Source organism: Taurulus bubalis (assembly GCF_910589615.1).
Source record: "Taurulus bubalis genome assembly, chromosome: 16".
Classification (NCBI taxonomy): domain Eukaryota; kingdom Metazoa; phylum Chordata; class Actinopteri; order Perciformes; family Cottidae; genus Taurulus; species Taurulus bubalis.
Window position 1 is genome coordinate 14130324 of NC_136604.1, and position 21793 is coordinate 14152116.

General features: G+C 43.0%; 2 protein-coding genes across 2 annotated transcripts in view; one reads left to right on the forward strand and one right to left on the reverse strand.

The window, feature by feature from the left end:
* The window catches only part of dync1i1a (dynein cytoplasmic 1 intermediate chain 1a), a gene marked incomplete at both ends in the record, with an annotated part of 50124 nt that extends 44537 nt beyond the window's left edge, over nt 1-5587 (forward strand). Inside the window, 2 exons of the mRNA XM_079232226.1 lie at nt 2057-2182; nt 5477-5587. Coding sequence (XP_079088352.1) covers nt 2057-2182; nt 5477-5587 — 237 coding nt within the window. The remainder of the gene's footprint in view (nt 1-2056; nt 2183-5476) is intronic.
* A 2770-nt stretch (nt 5588-8357) lies between these two features.
* slc25a13 (solute carrier family 25 member 13) overlaps nt 8358-21793 on the reverse strand; it is a gene marked incomplete at both ends in the record, with an annotated part of 43771 nt that continues 30335 nt past the window's right edge. The window contains 5 exons of the mRNA XM_079231663.1: nt 8358-8565; nt 9614-9704; nt 10778-10936; nt 13839-13977; nt 17699-17839. Of these exons, the coding sequence (XP_079087789.1) occupies nt 8358-8565; nt 9614-9704; nt 10778-10936; nt 13839-13977; nt 17699-17839 (738 nt within the window). The remainder of the gene's footprint in view (nt 8566-9613; nt 9705-10777; nt 10937-13838; nt 13978-17698; nt 17840-21793) is intronic.

Genomic DNA, 21793 nt, shown 5'->3' on the forward strand with positions numbered 1-21793 from the left:
CTTTGTGTGTTGATGCATGCGTGTGTGTGTGTGTGTGTGTTTGGTGTCCTCAGGGCCTGTTGCTGGGCCTCTGCCCCGAACCACACAACCAAACACCCAAGCCTTTTCCCCTCCCATCACCCCCCCCAACCACCACCACCAACCCATTCACATCCCTCCCTACACACACACACACGCACGATTCAAGATTCCCCTGTGGGCGTTTCCCACAGCCCTCACTTTAAATCAAGCTGGGTGACAGTTCCTCATCCCAGCTCCCACCCAGACGCTCCACTAACATTCCTGCAACCTCTGTCCGACGTTCAGGCAACCTCAGGACCCCACCATCTCGTCTCATCTGCCTCCCGCACTCCGTTCCATCAGTGAAGTGCACAGATGTGCGAGAGACCACGAGCAGAGAGTCCCAGCCCTCAGTATCGTGCTGGAGATGGAAATGATAAAAGGAGAAAGTCGAGTCCCTCATGCTGTGGGGCAAGATTTATCTTCAGAAGAGAGCCTTTGAGGCCAGTAAAGGATATGTTGTCTCATTATTCAGGTTCATTATATACAGCATAAAATATAATACAAATATAATATGAAATTAAATATATTGCATACCTGTTTTTCCATAACAGTAGCAATATCAGTTGAATGAACTAATGGTAATTGTATTGTACAAACCATATACGTTCGTTTCAGTTTATTTTTTATTAAAGAAATTTACATTTTGGGAAAAAATAACTGTATCTCCCAAAATGTTTAATATCCATTCAAGTAAGAAAAAGTTGCATTATAGTGAAATGATATCTTCAGCCGTGAGTCTAAAAAACATACCTCTGATATGAGAGTGGGAACCAAACCTTTGATCACTCAGGTAAAAGTTGGGATGAAAGGATCCTCCATTTTCTTTTTCTCTTGGTTTCCATGGACACAACACCCTCACTGCCTTCCACCTTAATACAAGTCTGCATCTCTACAGATGCTCTCCTCACTCTCTCGTAATGCCGTTCTACTCTTCTTCTCATTTTCTTGCAACCCCTTCGTACTGTCCATCACATCTAAAATTCACTTCTCATCTCCCAGGATTTTATGTTACATCTCAGTCTCATCTAAGCTCTCTTTCCCTCTCTCTTTCTCTTTCTCTCTCTCTCTCCACTGATCCCATCACTCACATTCAGTCTTCCTTCTGCAGCATTGATGACCATTTTCCCATGGTTCCCTCAACAGCGGCCTTTTCATAGAGGACGAGTTCATTATCAACAGCCTTACTTGGCTAACAATGTGCTTTATGAGAAACATTTTCTCAGACACACACACAAACGGATGTACCAAACACATGCACGCGCATTCACTCATACACAGTCGGTCTAATAGAAACAGACTTCCATTGTTGCCGTCATATTAAAAACACACATAACGACACTATGGGTGCAGTGCAGCGCCTGGTTCTCATTTCCAGCACACGTACAGAGACATATACAGCCAATTTAAAGCGCTCAGTTCAGATCCACTCGGGCGGAGCGGTGGAAGCTAGCAGGCTAATGGCAGTCAGTCTGTGGTTAGCGCTGCTTTAAATACTCAGAAGCTCGGTGTGTGAGGCGACATGATGCCAAGTCCTCTGTCTCCACTGGTGACATGTGTCAGACTCGCCTGCCACATGTCAGGAACAGTTTATGGAAACGCTGTCGATGGTTTTAGGATTTTTAAAGGTGCAACATGAGCACTGCTGTTTACTTAAAAGAGCAGCAGCTCACTCACAACAACAAATATGGGTGCAGTTACTGTAATATACAGTAAATGGAACTGTGTGTGTCGATATTTGAAAGAAAAGTTGTACTTTTGACAGCCAAGTTAGTCTAACGCCTCTCATTCTATACTATGACTTTCTTAGGATTTTTTTCAACATGCTTCACTAGGAATTTTCTCAAAATAGTATACGATGACTTTATTATTGCTTTTTTACCACTTCCTTGTCTCAATATGTTGTTAATTATACATCCCAGTTTACATGTACACAAGTTTACAATATTGATAAAAAAAAATGTAGCATTTGTTATTTGTTTAATTTATACACCAGGTGCCAACTGCCAGTGTGACCATCGAGGGCGCTTCGGCCCTCAACAGGGTACGCTGGTCGTCAGGAGGGAAGGAGGTGGCCGTGGGTGACTCAGAAGGCCGCGTCTGGATCTACGATACTGGAGAGGTAGTTAATGATTGTGTCATTTTAAAGTGGATGAATCACTTATTACATTTGCAGTGAATCAGAAACATACTGCGTGTCTGTGAGCAGCATATTTTGGCCCCCAGAAATAAGGGCGGATTGAGCATTCCTCTTTTTGAGGTATGGTCTTAATCCTGACTTAATGATAACTGTCCTTTTGAATAGTGACAGCGCTAAAGAAATGCCGGGCACCTGACATTATTGTCCTGGTTTAGGTTTAAAAAAACAAACACTGCACTATGCACAGGATGCAGTGACGGTGACGTTACAGATAGCAATATGGGAGGAGAATGCAGCATGAGATAAGAAGTGGCATAAACCCACAGTCTACATCCGGTGAGTCAGACTAGTTGCTGAAGTTACACAGGTAACTTCAGCACTAAATCCTACTACTAAATCCCTTTCTCCCTGCAACTGAAAGGAATCCTAGAGTAAATACAAGCAATGTATATAATAAATACAATAGACATATTACATAGAGAAGAGGGCCAATTCAGGATCTTTTTTTAGTCCTTTCAAATCTAGCAATTTTCTCCATCTATTGAATGACCAAGTCATGACTCTTGTTTTCACTTGTGCTCACTTTACCTTTTAGCGTTTTGTTGTTGTTCTGCAGTCGATTACTTTCTCTTTGCTGACCCTTCCCCAGTATCGGCCAAAACCACAAAATGAAAAATGTAATTACCTAAAGAAAAATATCTTCCAGCCAAGCAACTTGGCAACGTACCACTCAATGTGAAACTTGGGAAAATGTAAAGAGAGTTTTCTGCTCTGTTCGTTTTGTCTGATGCTGCAAGGAACCGTACACAGTGACAAGCATGAAGAATAACTATATAACGATTGCCAATCTTTGCTGCTGGTCTTGTTTGCTTATATAGGCATTGAAATAGTTTCATAACCAGGTGAAAACTCCTTGGTGTAACTTTGATATCTGGTTAAAAAGAACCTGCTCAGTCCATTGATGCTGCATTGGCTGTGAGTGCTGTGATGCAGGGAGCGGGTGGTTCTTGCGGGTTTAGTTTTCAAACAGTCAAAGCTGGAATTACACCCTAGGTGTCAAAAGCATGAGTAAACTACTATAACCAAAATTCATTACACTGTCGCAAATTAAGTTGTACAACAGCAGACTGAGATCAGGTGGTCTGGCTAAATGAAACAGTAATACCTCCGTCACTTCTTATTCTGCCAAAATAAAGTGACATGAAGAACTGCTGAAAATAATAAAGTTGTGTATGTAATTTGAACTGATTCATGATTTTACAAATGTATACTTCGATTTGCTGAGTCTCGTTGTGTTTCCTGCATATTTGGTCCACTGACTTTGGCGACAGACATGTACTTTAAGAGTAGAAATAAGTGTATTTTTTTCACAATAAATCCTCCACATGTACCACAACCATTCATTTTAGCTCTGTATGTTTATCCAACTGTCAGAATTGCCATGAATGTCTGCGTTTGATTTTTTTTTCCTCCCTCTTTCGTGTCCCTGTAAAATGGCCTCCGCATGACTTTATCACCACAAAGCGGCCAACCACCCGCCTGTGCCTGTATGTCCTCTCATGTTTGAAGGGCTCTGGTTAGGCTCCATGTGAGGTTGCGTTAGCCTAGCCGCTAGGCTAATTTTAGTATCTTTTTGTTGTGTGGTAAGTTGGAGGGAGGCTCGGCTAAGCTTGTGGCCTCCACGCTGGGTAAATGGTAACGAAGGGCCATCATAAAAGTGAGCAGGGTTGAAAGGTTTTATGATGTCAAAGAGGAGTGTGTATGTGACGGTGGTGATGGGGGAATCAACTTCACTACAAACCCCCATCAAATAGCTAAAACTAGGAACAGCATGTGAAAAAAAGAGACACTCGCATGAGACCAACAGCAACCCTTGAGATGGTTCCAGGAAAGCAAAATACCAAATACTATTATTTCAGTGTTATTTTACTCAATACATTCTAGATTTAGGTCATGTATCAGCAGGGATTAGGACTGTTTTGATTTGTTGATCTGTATGGAAAGTCCAAATTAGAAAACCAAAGTCTTTCAGATATCTGTATTGAGATGAAAACCAAAAGTCAGATGAGGGTTTGTTGCTAAATGTAGGTCCATGACATGAACATGTTTCGGACCTGTTGCTTTTTTAAGCCCGACAACACTGAATCCCACGGCGTTTCTTTGACACTTGAGCTTCTTGGAGTCTGTTAAAATAACTCTAACTGCACCATATACATGATGTTCTGCCGGAGCCCCCTGCTGCGACAAGCCCAGCTCCGTGGGGGGTTGGGGGGTTCAAAATGGCTGCTTCCCTCCCCTTGGTTCCTGTTTAATTACAGCCTGGCCACGCAAAGCGGTTACAGGCAGCTTGGGTGGCAGCCACAGCTTTTGTCCCACTCATTCTGACTCCCACAATGTAGGACTGCAGCTAAACACCTCAAGAACATTTGGTTTGACATCCTGTATTAGCCCTATGATCAGTGCAGCTCGCAGCAGACTGAAATATCTCAACAACAATTTTATGGATTGTTCAAATTTATTGTCCCCAGAGGATGAATCAAAAATGATTTTGATGATCCTCTGACTTTTTCTTTATCACAGGAGTTCTCAAAGTTTTGATGACAGAATGCCAGTTTAGATAACCAACATTTGATTGAGACTTGCACAGGAAGTCGTAGGATCTGCGATTGGTCCCATAATAGCGTTTAACATTAATATCCCTGAGCTCTGATACGTTTTTCCTCAAACCTTTTTTTTTTTCTCCTCACCCATACAGCATTTATTTCCATTGTGGCCTTCCAGCCCACTTCCACATTAAATTTACAGAAAGTAATCTAGTTTCCATGCAACTAATTTGTCATTCTTAACCCGACAGATGCTCATTAGAGAAGGCGAAGTTTGACACAGTGGCCGAGTAGTGTATTCAATGTTGGCTATTGAAAGTGAAAGCATTGAAAACAGCCAGATTAAAATATAATACACGCATGTCATGTCGTGTTCTGGGTTCAGTCTGGGTGAGGTTGAAATTGTGAGTGAGTGAACATGCGCTGGCACCGGACTGGCTCCATTCAAATGAATGAGAGGGATGCATTTGTCTGTCCCGCCTTATTTTTTGTTATTCTCCCATCATTGTGTCCTGTGACATCATTATTAGAATACATACTGAGAGAGAAATGTTCATGCATCCTCAGAGAGGATTCTTTGGTTTCACAACATGCCATGAGAGTAGCAGTGACTACACACCACACAGATGTGTCCACCCAGCGCTTCATGCCATGTCACCTGTGTTTCTTACAGCTGTCAGTGACTCACACCGATGACTGGTCGCGCTTCGCTCGCACCCTGATGGAGATTCGTGCTAACCGAGCAGACGGCGAGGAGGAGGGGCTTATGGAGCTGGCTTCATAGGACAGGACTCCAAACCAAAGAGGAGGGAATTCGAGGCCAGAGGGGTGTACTATGAAGCGAAATTAAAGGGTTCGCAAGGTATGTTGAGCCTAAAGTCAGAGTTTTCAATGTCATGAACGTGGCTCTATTTTAACCTGGCTAGATTGTCATGGTGATTTGTGATGGCCACCTAAACAGCTCCAGGGGAGATTATGTTAAACGTTTTGGATTAGAATCAGCTGTAAAAAGCACCACCCTTTCACATTTCAACTCTTTTGGAAATGGTGTTCTTCCCATTCTTGCAAAATCCCGTGGACCTCGGTGCCAGAATGCTCCAAGCTTCTCGTCGTTGTGAGAGAGTTTAGAGACGGATTAGATCCGCTGGCTTTTTCTGATGATATTCTTCAAGAGCGGTAAAGATTCTCAGCTGAGGGAATACGTTATTTATGCAAACTTGGTGAGCTGTATGTTAGTTTTGCCACCGAACAAGCCGTGCAATTACACTAATGAGGAACCGACTACAAAATTCCAAGCAAGAATACTAAATTCCACATAAACAGATTATTCGTGTTCTCTCTGAACTACTGAATATGTTCGTCGTGTTCTCTGGCGTTTTGCCCACGCCGGCTATAGAAGAAGCTTTCTATAAAACCCCAGATAGCATACATTGTTAGTTCATGATAATATTAATCATTATTACGTCTACTCGCACAGGAGATGAAGTATCATTTCCTTTATAGGATTCCCAGGGGTCATAAGTGTAGTAGATTGCACAGAGCCATCACTGGAGCCTTGGGGGGACATGAGGGTGATTTTGAACCGAAGGTCCTTTCATGTCATCCATTGTGACGTCTGCTGGAGCCGGCCCCCCTCCGGTCTCGCTCAGGCATTACTTGAGGGAATAATTTTCCTCCATACACCTGAAAAAATGATAAAGGCATAAAAAAAAGCGACATGCCACTTTGAATTATGTTTGTAATGCCGGTTCCTGATTCGCTGCTGGTCCGCTTTACACTACCATCCATTATAACGACCCGTTCCTCTCGACTGAAGGAGGCGGCACGCTATCGATCCATTTTGTGCAGAAGACTCGAACGCGCACAGAGCCTGATGAAGAAAAGCTGCGTTAACAAAGACAGCTGATAACCATCGGCGTGATGCCCATTAGCTCTGATTGTGGTTTTTGGTTTTGACGAGTCGCAAAGAAAGCCTGGCATTAAAGTTACTTCCTAGTACACCCATCTGGTGCGCTTTTAACGGCGTCACTGTAGCATGTGTGTCTCAGTCGGTTTAGTTTTGTTTCTTCACCTTCATGTACATGTTGGTGTCTTGTCCAAACAAAGCCATGTTTTGTTTTGAATTATTGCATCTACTCTTCTGTTAATGCAAACTGTTAAAGGTTAAACTGTTGACCTGTACTGTTTTTTACACTCTTATTCCTTTCTTCAATGAATTAAGGTGACTTGTCGCTTGCAACCCGTGAGCCTCCTGTGCATACGAAGTGGCTCTTAAAGCCTCACGAAGATATATGTACTGTGACGATGCTTTGCACTATCGTGAAAACAATGCAGGGTCCATAGACTAGTCATGTACTGTTTACAAAATAACATGTTCACTTTATGTTGTGCTTCTTTTCTCTGTACTATGCCTGCATGCGACACATTCCGGAAATATTCCAGTTACATAAACATGGAGTTATTGTGGTGACGTTTCCACACGTGGGGCTTTGTGGCTGCTTTATGTCGGTGTTTCAGGGCGGCAGAAACTGAATCAAGTGTGGTGTTGGCACTTTGTCTTTTGTTCTGAACAAGAACAACTGTATATTCTTTATGAACAGGTATTTATCAAGATATATATTGTAATGCAGAGCGCTGGCTGTTAAACCCGCTGTGTTTACTATTAAAGCATAGCTAATGAACTGGTGTCTCTTTTTCCTCACAACGTTCAACTTGGGAAAAAATGAAAACTCCAGCATGCATTAAGTTAACTAATAACTTTACTCTTTGTCTTTGCCATACACACAGTAAGGCACGATTATTACACCTCATGTACCTCCTATGTTCTCTGTACTGTACAAATTTAAATACTCAGTCGTGACACACTACAGAACTGCAGTCGGTGCCAGCTGTCTCAGATATTTACACATCTGCATACATTTAGACCTGAAACCAAACATCTTACAGTAAACATTGTGTACATTCAGAATGTTACTTTACAGTACTTTTTGATAATATTCTTGTGGAAGCCTTTGATCGAATGAGCATCTCATGACAAAAATATCTGTATAGATATGAAAATATGTCTCTGGATTTCTCATATATACATTAGTGCCTCATCTCAGTTCAAAGTTCAGATCAATTCATTTCTTTTTAACCAGCTATATGATCATGTGAGGAATGTGCTTTTGGTTATAAAGCAACAAAAGGAAGACACTGGAAAAAGCTGCAACTGTATGTCGTGTTTGATAATATATTCCAAAAAAAGCAAGCAGTTAAGGTGTGTTTAAACCTCCGCTGCCTGTGTGCATATACTGAACCAGATGAATTGTATGAAAAACAAAACCACATTATAATACAACTCTATACAATGTCAATCAATGGTGAAACAAATACTGCACCAGTCCTTCAAAGTACCGGCACTAATCAGCTCACTAATCCATATGGTTGCATATAGACTACCGTGTACAGTATATGATTAAAAGAAAAAACATTATAAACAACTTTAAGCAAGTAACTTATGATACTACAATGACTTGGTGAAAACATACAAGCCCTGTCTTTTACTCGCCCCCCTACCCGCGGAGGTTGAGGGGGGTGCTCGCATCGGAGACGGCCTCTGCTGCTGCCGCCGCCACCGTGTAGCGTGGGAGATGGAGACCGAACTTGCTCTCAATGCCAGCGAACGTGGCCACGGCCAACCTGAAGCCTCCGATGTGGTCGGGGTTGGGCGCCGGCAGGCTGATCCGAGACTTTGGGGTGGGCTCTGAGCCAACCGGCTTTCTGTGGTGTGGAGAGAGGGAGAGAGGGAGAGAAGGAGAGAGAGAGACGGGAGGAGGAAGCCAGAGGCACAGTGAGAGACCGTTGCGTAACAGAGTAAAAGGTGAGGAGCGTTGAGAGTTAAAGGGAAAACTGTTGAACAACATAAACAGTGTAAAATGTTATTTTAACCAAATAGTGGAGAAAGTGAGCCTGCACAGACAGGAGTTTGATCATTATCCTTATTAAATCATGAATTAATATCATATTCAACACAGTTCACCGCAGACATAAACATCTTAATAGAAAACCAGAAGGAGAACAGCAGAACCAATCAAATCCCTCATTGATTTCACATCCAGCTTTGTGATTGGCTGCCAACACAAACAGCAAAGCACAGATCAACTCTCCCAAAACCACATCAAATTTTCACTGGATCTGCAGTTGATTTTGTTTCACTGCAAGTCTTTGGGGGAGAGGGAGCAACATGTAAGAGACGCGAGCCAACCAGTGACATACATGCATGTGCAACACAGCTGTCCATAGAAAGAAGCACTTCTTAGTCGTTTGAGAGGTTCACCACCTCTCTTCCCCACTGGACCTTTTTAACTTGACTGAAAATGACTGAATTATTCCTGAGTGACCTATATTGAGGAGGAAAATGAGCTTGTTCCAATCCCAGAAGTGGGGAAAGTACATGTGCAAGTCAAATGGGTGCTGCCTGCCCTGATCACTGTGCGGCAAAGTGTCTGAGAAAATTGTCACATCCAGAGCTTTGAGTGAGAGCTTCAGTCTGAGAGCTAATGTGCACAAAAGCTATTTTTAGTCTTGTGGAATTTCTTTCTCTGTGGTAGAGGAGGGAGGACACGCACTGAGTGCAGCTACTGTATGTAGAAATCAACCCCATTGTTGTAGGAGCAGGTGGTCTTTGATAATTAGATGAACTAGCTGTAATATTCTAGGAGAAAAGAAATAGCTGTGTTTTTTATACTGTTTCACTGGTAGATTAGGGTAAATTATGTAAAGACAGTAACAACTTAGAAAAACAGTTTGTAACTATCATGGGACTTACTGTCCTCCGAAGTCGAGGTAGAACCATTGCTGCAGGAGTTCATAGGTCACCAAGGTCACTCCAAACTGAGGCGAGGATCTGCACACACGAGCTGCAGGAAAGGACAGATATGCGTTTATTTGAGTTCATATAAACTAGTTCGAAGCCGACTGCTCTACCGCTGGTGAGGGCGGCTGGCAGAGTTGTTGGAAAACCGCCAATCACTCGTTGACTGCAGGGAAGAGAAGAAGAGTTTGGATGTAACGATAGCATATCCAGCAGCAAAAGTGAACGTGTATGGTTGAAAAGTCACTGGCAAAACGTAAAGTTGATTGTTGAAGGGCCACCATGTACACCAGGCACATGCTTGGGTCCCCAGCAATACATCTGCAAGTAAGAAGTAGATTGGATGATCGGTTCTTGAGATATGAGATAAGGAAATACCCAAAGACTGACACACACACACACACACACACACACACACACACACACACACACACACACACACACACACACACACACACACACACACACAGACATGTATTGCTTTATAGTTATAGATTTTAATCTACACTCGTGTATAACCAAGGTTTGGTTTCAGAATTGAGGGGAACATGACAAAGTCAGCCTCTTAAAAAAAAACATGAAATAAAAAGTGAATGCTATTTCTGTATATTTTAATAAATCTAGCAAAAATGTAATAATTATTCTAATTCAAACTATGTATTTACCTTAAGATTGTAATTGTACTGGAAAAAAAGGAAAACTTGCTTTTTATTTCTGTAATAGCATGAAAAACATTTGGCCCATACCACATAGGATTCTAAAAACTAGAACGTAAAATAAAATGCAAATAGCCATCACTTCCACCATTATGTGTACTTCTACACACTTTCAAATGGCATGTATGTCAATGTATGCAGTCACTATAAATGTATTGTTAATCCAGTGCTCAACATATTTATGTTATGATGTGTTAAAATTATGTTAAAACCAAGCACCGATACTTAACCGCCTCATCGTTGATTTATGTTCAATTCCAGCACCTTTTTATGAGAATATTAGCACTAAATAAAAATAGAAGTCTTTCTCTCAGGCTGCATACGGCCCAACAACCTCCACCCACACCGCAACCTGACAGGGGAAAAGTACAAACCCACTTTCATCACTGGTCGCAAACTTTACCTCCAGCTCCTTTCCAGAAAGCCCGGGGCCCCTCTTCCCTGAGAATCTTCCAGAAACAGTCCACCAGGCCGCTGTAGGTGGTCTGACCGGCGCGCGCCGCCACCTGCAGCCTGGTCTTGATCACGTCAGCTGGGGTCACAAGAGAGGCCGCTGGCATGCCTGTGGAGAGGAAGAGCTATTTGGTCAAGTGAGGCTTTTCTTTCTTTTTTTAAACAGTCAGATGTGTTTGATTCTAAATACAACAGCCATTTTAAATCAGCCCCAAACAAATGAGATGATTTGTAGAAAGCAGCCATCAGTGGCCGAATAACATCCTGCATATCATCGTAACTGCATCTGATGAAGTGGTTTCAGCGTTCTTTGTTCCCTCTTTTAATGCACGCCATCTTGGATCTTGACCATCTTGCAGTAAGTCTGCTGCATACATACACTATACACAAGTAGGGGCCAGTTTCTATCACTTCACCATCAACCAATCTATACCCCCAGCTAGGCAATTATTTAATCTCCACCTTTTTTCTTCCTTTCCTCCCTATCTTACTTTTCTTCCAGCCGTTTGAACGGGGCCAGACAATGGATGGTAATGAGTGCAATGCACACTGTGACCCGTGTGCCGGGGAAAGTGACTGGCTGACTGAAGGGAGTGACTGCAAAGCCCCCACTCCAGCCACTTGAGCCCATGAATGGGCTCAATCATTGATGGCTCAGTCATTACCATCAACTGCCCTCTTGACGATTTATTCTGACTTCTTGGTTTTTGTAACGGCCAAACGAGCTATTCAGCAAGCCTAATCAACTCAGCATTAGGTAGCAGACTGGCACCCGGTGGAGACTGACCACCTGCACTGAGCTGAGGAGAGAGGAGAGTAGAGGAGAGGAGAGGAGAGGAGAGGAAAGGAAAGGAATTGAAAAGAGAGTGAGAAGAGAGGAGCATTTATTGTAGCTTTGTGTAGCTTTTTGAGGAGATGTGGTGGAAATAACTTAATGGACACAAAAAAAGTTTAGGAACAAGGGATCTGATGCTGCGTTCTAGACATTTCCGACCTCCAAGAAAAAGTGCAATCACGCCCTCGAAGTCAGCTCCTACTTGTAAACTCGGGGCAAATCCATCTGCCCTTAAATAAAATGTATAATGACGTCGTTACCTCTGCAATGTTTTTTATTAAAATGAGGCTGTAGTGCTGAGAGATTAATTGTGTGTATACTTGTCAAAGAAACATCAGCTTCTCACGGGCAACCATGTTTGTTGTTTACGTTTTGGCATTGTGCTGCACCTGGACAAAAATCCCAACCTCAGACTTTCACTGGAAAGCATCATATGTTAGAGCTGATGTGGAAACGCTGACCCTCAAAAAGCAAACATTTAAAAAACAGCAGATTTAAATGAGCAAAAATAATCAGGCAATTATGACTTTAACACTGATATAAAACAGAGAAAAGCAGAAGAATTCAGAATAAGACATTTTTGCTTGAAAAGTGACAAACAATTAAACGATTATCCAAATAGATGCAAATAAATTGTTCTGTCAATTGTCTAATTAATGAATTTACTGATTGTTTCAACTTTACATGACTAAAGAGTGAACAACATGGATAATTCCTACACCTCACAATGAGCACAACATTTCAGACACACAGAATTAATGCGAGCTCGAGATGGCCAACACTTTGCTCCTCACAAACCGGAGTAATGCCGAACTAAATAATGCAGCGCAAACTGAGCGTGTAATTCAATTTCCTGTGCTGACTGTAAAACACTAATTGCCAGAATGCTGTAACCGCTGATAAATACATGTGAAAGGGAGGATAAATGTGTCGAAGTAACGAAAAAAATAAAGAAATCATGAGGCTCGTTTCAGCTCGGAGTCTGTGGGCCATGGCTGCTAGTCGTGTGGTGAGAAAGTAAAAATACAGAAGGCAGGCAGGATTTATGATTTTTCCGTGTTGTGCTGAGCCTCTGCGTCAAAAAGAAAGTGCTGCTGACACATCCCTGAAGATTCAAAACAAATATTAAGTCTTTTATGCAAATTATCTAAAGCCTTTCAACTTGGTCGGGCAGTGCCGGTCTGTTATTAGTGTTTACTTCGGGGATAAATCCAATAGTCAGCCTCTGCTTCGGATCATATTTTCATGCAGAGGGTGAAGTTGTGAAGTCATCAGTGGATGTTGGTCTTCTTGGCCTCTTCGCTGACTGCCATGACAAACCTAAAGACAGCCCTCTCTGCATTCTTGCAGGGTGAACACGCATACAGCATGCTTGCTGTGCATGTCCAATATATTAGGATTGGAAAGCTTCCATGTCGGCCTGGTTGGCAGGCATCTCAAGCGATTCCTTGCTACAGAGCTCCAAAACCCCAATCATTGAGCAGCGCTCTAATTAGCAGCTACCGCCTTGGAGCCTGCGGTCAGAGGCAGCCTCGCTTCCAAACTCTGAGCTATGCTTCTGTTACTGCGGGCCCGTGAAGGCCAGATGAGAGAGAGACCTGCTCTCACACTTGGTTCAAACCTGGACCTGACCAGAGACTTTCATACACTTCAGTGCTCTTTATATTACCTCAGGGACTGAAGCTTTTTGACTCACTATGAATAGTCAAACGTTTTCAAGAGACACCCTGCTGTTTTTCAAATTACGGTGCACTCTTGAAGGCTAAACTTAAAAAAATGTTAACATGGGATGCTTGATTATTGCACCTGGCAGCAGAAGATCCATTCATACCGACAGTAATGTCCAGAGCTGTGTACGGCAATTCAGACTTAATTACAGAGTTTGAGATTTAGAAAAAAAACTTGTTGGTGGTCTAGTTCAAAAGAGATGATCCTATTTTACTAAATGTTCTTGCGTTTATTTATTTTTCATCTTGTGTTCAGTACTTTTAGAGATGCGTTCCTGAAAGAAGACATCGGTGCTTTTGATTTTTAGCCCAGATTCCCGCGGGTACAATCTTGCAAAATCTGTAGTTTTTTTAACGTTATCTGGGAACTTAAAACTAACCTTTGCCTCAGAACTTGATACTAATTCACAATTTTTTTCTGCTGAAGTATAAAGGCTGAATTATTTTACCTGCCAGCGCTCCAGCAAGCAGCATCATGGCTGGCCCTATCCTCCCGTCCTCCTCACTGAGGTGAGCCTTGAGGTGGGCGTAGCAGGGGAAGTAGATGGCTGAGAAGGGGATGTCCCTCAAGAAACAGGCCTTGGAACCCTGAGAAAGAGTCAGAAGTTTTAGGTTATATCGTTGGGTTTAGCGTCAACCTCTCAAAAAGGGAAAACAAATAAGCATATACAGAAAGAAGAGCAGAGAGAGAGAGAGTGATGGGATTCGGGGGATTCAAACCGTAACTTCTGCCTCGGGTCTTTCAAGATGTTTTTTTTCTTTTTTCTATCCACAATATGTAAATGAATTTCCAAACCAAATATTCAAGCATCAACTGATGTTACCACCAAATAACCTTCTTCCAGAAGACTCCTGGAACTCTTACAGCAGAGTGAAATACCGACCACAACATGCCAAACAGATCATGTCTCTCCATAAGCAAACGATCCGTGTCCTCAGCGGCAGGTGAAGGAGGCAGGTCCGAAAGCAAAGCTGACAGGAAAAAAAACTGAGTGGAGAAAGACAGACTGGCTGACGAAGACGACTCCGTGTCTGCCACTGTAAACAACACTATATCATCAAGCCTATTGAGTTCCCTGCTGTATTTAAAGCCTGTTGGCTCGCTGCCACCTTCTTGATACGGCAACTACAGTCAACAGAAGACGTTTAAAGAGCCGGGCAGGGTCTCCCTGTTTTGGACAGGCTTCATTTAACTCCTATGGGATAATCCTTTGGTCCCTACACAGACTCACACACGCACAGTCGCACAAACACACACATGCACAAATAGAGAGAATTGGCAGATACCTGGGCTATCTCTTTCCCTCTCTTTCCTTTGGCACTTGTTGGCCTGTCCGTCCTGTCGGTTGGCTGGGGTCCGAGCGGCTGCTGAAAGCTGGGAGATTCTATCGAGGCCGGACAGACAAGCAGCGTCACAGGGACTGGGACTAGAAGCCTTAATATCATGGCGTTGGATTGGGTAATGCGGCTGAGAGAGAGTGTGTGTGTATTGAATCTTTGAATTAAATCATTTAGTTGAGTAAGGCAAAATGCCTCTGCACACGAAAACTATTTAAATACAATCGGTCCATGAACGTGTATTTCTACACTGACAACTTTCCCCCAGTGATGAATGGTGGCGCTAGTGTGTTAGCCACCCTACGAGCCTGTAGCTCCACCAGCAGAGGGTGAGCGTCAGGATAATTACCCTGACAAAGGCAGCTCTGTGCCTGGGTGCAGCCCCTCCGGAGCCAGCCCGTCTGGGGTTTGCAGGCTGGAGCTCGTCTCCTCCCCGCCTCCCCTCCTCCTCCTCCTCCTCCTCCTCCTCTTCCTCTTCCTCTACCACTACCACCACCGCCAACACCACCGACAACACCGCTACTGCTTTCTCAATGCACGTTGTCCCCTCTCTATGCATGGACCAGGAGATGAACACCATGAAGTATGTGCACAAGCATGCACAGCTTTACGCACACTCCTATGGGTAATGCAGCCTTGAGCAGACAGTTGAATGGAGACTGTAGCTATGTGGACACACACACACACACACACACACACACACACACAAACACACTTTCTACATAGTCGTAAATTACAAGGCGTGAGTGCATAACTACACTGACACAGGAACAAGAGGCAGGTAGACAGAGACAAGAGGAGGCACCACACTATGTTACAGCCTTATTAAAAGACCCAAAAGATTTACTTGGAAGTTGTCTGAGCTGACAGGTGGTCACATCAGCAGACAGGAAGAAAACCACACAGACAAACCTGTGAAACTCTGGGACCTGGGAGAAATCACTCACCACTAGTTTGTCATTTTATAGAGATGTCCGAATGTCTAGATAATTATTATACTCTACATAGTTGACACAAACTATCCCACAATGCATCATGAAAAGTAGACAACCGATTGTCACTAAACAAGCACAATATACCATGATGCATTGCACTGACGGAAAAATGGCAGACGGACGAGAGGAGAAAGAGCAGCGCAATTGAGACAAATCCATGAGTTGTGGCATGAAAATAATATGTTAAATAACACACACAATCATAAAGTGCTTTTTGGGAGGAAAGATCAGTATTAAATCATGTATTTATCACAACAAAGCACGTTGGTATCATGGGTGGTCCACCAGCCGATGTTGATCTGGCACATCTCAATTGTAGGACAGCTCAGAGAAGGACCCAGGTAGTGTTTGAAAGTGTTTTTTCATTTTGCCGATGAGCTCCCTGTATCGTCTTTAAGCGTTCCCTACTCACTCAACAGAGAGTAGGGAACGCTTTTGGACACAGCTTCAGAGTGATAAGATCCAGTGGAGTAAATAATCAGCAGATTTTCAAAATTAAAGTCCAGTCTCAGGAAGACTAGCTCTTCAATAGTTTACGACTGGAAGTGTCATCATCTTACTTGCAAATTAAAACAACCACAGGTATGAGATTGACATTTTCACCCTTGATTGTGTTTACAGTTGAAGCAGAACGTTCCCTGCCGAGCTCCATTGGGACTTATTTATGTAATTTAATTAGACATGCTCTGTTTTACCCTGCGGGCTAATGTCCTCGTCTAGCCAGTTAAGCTGCTAAATGTTGGTGGTAGGCTAGCTACAGTTCATGTATTGAATCCTATAGCTCTGAAGTCTGAACACGATGTGGCTGTCCACCTACCTGGTATGAATAGAATGATGCTAGAAGTCATTATAGTTTAAATAATTATAATTATAAAATACAGAAAACACTCTTTAGAACACACCAACGCACCAATATGTTGTATATTTGTCCCGTATGTCACTGTAACCTTCCATACTTTCTTTACAATGTGTTGGGTGCATAATATCACACAACTCTAATATGGTCAAATAGTGCACTGCAATTTTTAGCCCTGTGCCATGGAAAAATACCAATTATGGCAATTAAGGTTAAATACAGCTTTTAGCATAATGTGTGTCTTTTCTTGTTCTTGAACAGAAGACCACATGGAACTGTTGATTTAAATGATGGCTGGTGTGGGGTAAAATAATGTATAATTGTGAAATAGTTAATAGAAAATCACATATTATTTAGTCATAAGAGTAATAAGAAATAATGGATTGCTGTGAAATTGTAAGGCTGATGAAAATACAATAGAATCTGAATACTGGATGTCTAATTGGGGCTACACTACAGGAAAAACATAGTTTGTTCATGCATTGATACATTTTGGGCTATTTTGCTATGTCTTCTTACAGACTAATGGAAAAATCACATCCAAAATACAGGTGTTTATTTTACTACACTTTGGCTGTTTGCGTCTGTAGATTTCTAGTAAATTCACCAAAAGTTACCATTAGATAATGCCTCGTTTGCATGTTTAAACATAACATTTCAGAAAGCTTGTAATGTAAAAAAACAATTGTCTTGATGTAAGTAATCAACTGAGGAAGTTGATATCTATCAGGTAATTATTACACTATTCACCTGTAGTGTCACTCTGAGCCAGAAATCTCCACTTCAGTAGCAGTAACATACACCAAACTTTCCCATGTCATACCTACTGTATATTATCTTTATTCTGAAGGTTTTACAGAGGGGGTTTGAGCCTTAATATCTCTTGACGAAACAGTTCAAAATGAATACATCAGAAGAAGCAGCCACGCACCTCACCGCACCTCACTGATTTGCTTACAGTCTGTATTCTCTGATGAGATGCAAGCAGATTACATTACATCTAAACAGTCCACAATCATTTCAATACTGTATTAGGGCAGAAAAAGGGCACTTGAAGAATGATTTGTGGCTCAGACATGTGCACTATACATGCACCTCTGACCCCAACAATGTTTCTCACCTTGTAAAGTCCAAAGAAGCCGAGGCCCCTGATGACGGACAGGGCGCTGACCCTCGGCCCCGTGGTGATCTCTCCTGCCACCTGCAGACGGATCTTTACAATCTCCAGAGGGTTGGTAAAGATCACCTGGGAGCCACCGGCCTGGAGCAACAGAAAGACAACAAGAAATCAAAAGAATTTACTTCAAGAAGAGAGACATGGATTGGATACTTAAGTTAAACATAAAAACTGACTAATCAAGCTAATATTTCCTCATTTCAACATACATTTTGTTTGTGTTAAATATGAGATCATGAGTGCATTGTTCAAAGTCGCTGAAGACAACGTGTTCATTTCGATATAACACACTGATTGAATAAAACTTCAATTATTTTAATACAATGTATTGAGCTTGTACTGCAAGTGATGCAATCTAACAATAGCGCCACCTCAGCAGCCAGCTGCAAAACAAACATGTTGAGAGGAGGAGAGTACCGGGAAATCCAGCTGATGCAGTGGAGTCTGTCAGCTGTTTGTCTTCATCACAAAAACCCTGCGGGGACTCTAACTTCTCTTTTTCTCTCCGACTTCTCACTTCACACCACCCTCCAAACCTGTACTTGTGAAGGCAACAATACCGCGGCGAGTTCAGACCGGTTTCTTTGCCTTCCAGGTCGACAGGGCTTTTAAGTATAAGAGGTAGCTGCTGTGGTAGAGTTGTGGCGAGACAAATGGTTAACTGTGTCTAGTCGGGGGACATGACGGCACCTTCAGAATGCGTCTTGATACGGAAAAGTGTTTACACCATTTGAAGATTTATATTTTGGGCGTCAGTGGGAATTTTCTGACTTTTCCGACATTTTCCTTCAATTGTTTCTCTCCCTCCCAATGTCTTATCCAGTATTGTCTCTTTCCTTTTACTCGCTTTGACCTCCTCTCAAACGATCTCTCTCATCTTCTCTAATACTGTCTCTCTCTGGCTACGGTTGCCAGTGGTTACTGTAGCTACACGCAAAAGGGCGGCACATCGCAATTAGATAGCAATCGGTTGCCATGGTGCCATTTCTGTCCTAAATAGGCCTGGTCTGTTTGTTGTCGTTTCTCTCCTTCTCTCCCCCGCCTTCAGTCGCCTCGCTATGAATGATGGATTGTGCTTGTCGCCTCCTGCCTTACGGGAAGACATCAAGCTCCAATCTGCGACATTGCCTTTTTATTTTTGCTCAATTTCCCTTAGATTTAAGTGTTGCCATATATTGCCGACAAGAAGAGAGGGAAGAAAGAGATCATAATAGTCTCATTGAAGGTGTGTGCAGCCACTTTTTAAATAACCCTCAGCACAGAGGGCTGCAGCTTTCCTTCCAGACCCGAGAGGCTGTGAATAGCAGGAGGGCTGCTGCTCCGAAGCTGCTACATCTCACAGCTAACTCTTTATGACTTGTTTTATGGAAATAACTGAGTTGATTACATGCTGGCTAATAGCGTGCACATCAAGAGGCTATTGGCTCCGGCCCCTAGCAGTGTTGGCGGCTTCAATTGGATACTAATGAGACTGGAGTTGAAGAAGATAAGAGATGTTGTTTACTCAGGAGTGTAAACAACAACATTGTTCAGAAAGATGAGCTGAAATTAGGCCCGACAACACGAGATAAAAGGAGGGATGGTGCAGAGCTTTTGTGCACTTCCTCATCACGTTCCTAGTGAGCTGGTGGGAAAACAACTTGGAGCCTCCAGGACAAGAAAGGGAGACAAATAGAAACAAGAGGATCAGACCAATAAACAGAAGGAGCTAATGAGAGAGAGAAAGATGGACAGACAGAAACAAGAGAGAGGAGTAGTCAAAACAAGAGAAGAGAAGGAAGGTCGAGGTTGAGGCAGAGAGGTTGAGGGTTGTGATTATGGAGCGACAGCGTCGGAGGCTCTCTGATGATTCCCAGGTAATTACAAGGCAAGGTGATCCTTAGAAACCTGGAACGTCAGCACCTTATGCACGCATCACAGCTCCTGGCTGTGTGTGTGTGTGTGTGTGTGTGTGTGTGTGTGTGTGTGTGTGTGTGTGTGTGTGTGTGTGTGTGTGTGTCTGTGTGTGTGTGCTGCAGAGAGCATACCAAGAGCTTATAAGTTTGAGGACCCCCGACACAAATACACACTCCAAACACTCACTACATTAGCCGCCCTCCATAAATAACAATTAATTTATAGTTAACACCCTTCATGCTACATGTGCAGGTCTGGGTCTGTGTGTGTGTGTGTGTGTGTGTGTGTGTGTGTGTGTGTGTGTGTGTGTGTGTGTGTGTGTGTGTGTGTGTGTGTGTTAGATTCTCTGATACTGTTTGAATAGTTCCCATCAGGCCTGAATAAGAAACTCATTACAAAGACTTACAAAACCAACCATGCAAACTGTGCTACATTCACAATGAACACGAACAAAGTATTACTGTATTTTGACTCTCATTCTTACCCCGCTCCCCCTCTCAGCAATGACCCAGTAAGTATTTTGTGTAACTTAAGTCCTAAAATGCAGACCAGTAACTGCCAGATAAGCATCCAGCCAGCTCAGTCAACGGAGCATGCCATTCTTACCAAATAATCATTAGAAATTGGCAACCCGCGCTGGAGCTTAATGGTGCTGAGCCACGGGTTTAGAGAGAGTAAGAAGGGGGAGCAAGTGGAGGAGGTGACGAGAGGAAAAGAGCATTTAAGAGGAATGAGAAAAGCAAGAAAATACAAGAGGTGCAGAGAAAAGGATGAGACAACACATAAGTACAAGATACAAATGCATTACGAAACGGGAAGCGAACAAATAACATCACTATTCCCATGTATTCTCTATCTTTTGCTTTATAGACTGCAGACCTGAGGCTGACACTGTGGTCTAAACCAACACTTTCACAGCTCCCAAATGACATAAACAGATTTCATGTGCTGTGGCTGGAGCCTCACTAAAACAGGGTTCAGGAGGGTTCGATGGCTGTGTGTGTGTGTGTGTGATTGTGTGTGTGCGTGTGTGTGTAAGATAAAGTGGCAGGCAGAGTGCATTGCCAGCACTAACACCGGGGCCTCAGCCAGGATGAAAGGAGCTGTCACGACGGCTCACAGAGGAAAAGAGGAAAAGTCCATCCATCCACACTCCTCTCCTCTACATTTATCCTCTCCTCTGCCTATGCATCTGTTATGGTTCTGCTTCTGAATCCATATGGCTTGTATTAAAAAAAAGCAACCACTACTTTTCACACCCAGTGCAGTGCTGGAAAACGTTTCTTCAGTATATTTGCTTTCCTGTGGTTACCATATTTTTTTTGTCACAAAAGAAAGAAAAAAAACACTCACCAACCCCCACCCCCACAAAATTGACAGCAAATGTACCGTGCTAAAACATTTCTGAAACATATTCCTGGAACAAATAAAGTCAATTGAATGTGCCTGAGTGGAGCTAAACCCATAATGACTTGTGTATCCTGAAATACTTTGCTTTAGTGATCAGCATCAAAAGAGGGCTGAGTGAAAGACCTTCTTTCATTTGCTAAAGCTGCCGGCCTTGGTGGACTCACAGTGTGTGTGTGTGTGTGTGTGTGTGTGTGTGTGTGTGTGTGTGTGTGTGTGTGTGTGTGTGTGTGTGCATGCATGCGTTGGGGGTAGACTGTGACAGCTCAGTGATCAAAACCTATGATGGGAGGGGAGCAGGTAAAGGACTGGCAGGGGTCTCAGGTAGCAGCCGCTGTCAATCTTCATCTCCTCCATGGAAGTGTGTGTGTGTGTGTGTGTGTGTGTGTGTGTGTGTGTGTGTGTATGTATGTGTGTGTGTGTTTGTGCACCTGTATGCTCTTCTATTTGTCATACATGAACACAGTCCTGCGAGCGTGTACAGTACGTTCATTCGCTCTTTCATGTGTGATCTTTACACGTTCCATCAACAAACAGCGACTTTTGGCCTCCAAACAGGTCCATGTCTGTCCGCTCAACTGTCAGAGGGGCGGCACTCAGGAAACAGGTAAACATAGTTAAGAGATGTATGCTGCCTTAGTACTGTACACACTGTGCAGCATCATTTCAGCACAGTGCACTTTGAAGAGCCAGGATGATGAAGATGGAGAGAGAGACGCAATGTTTGGGCCTTTA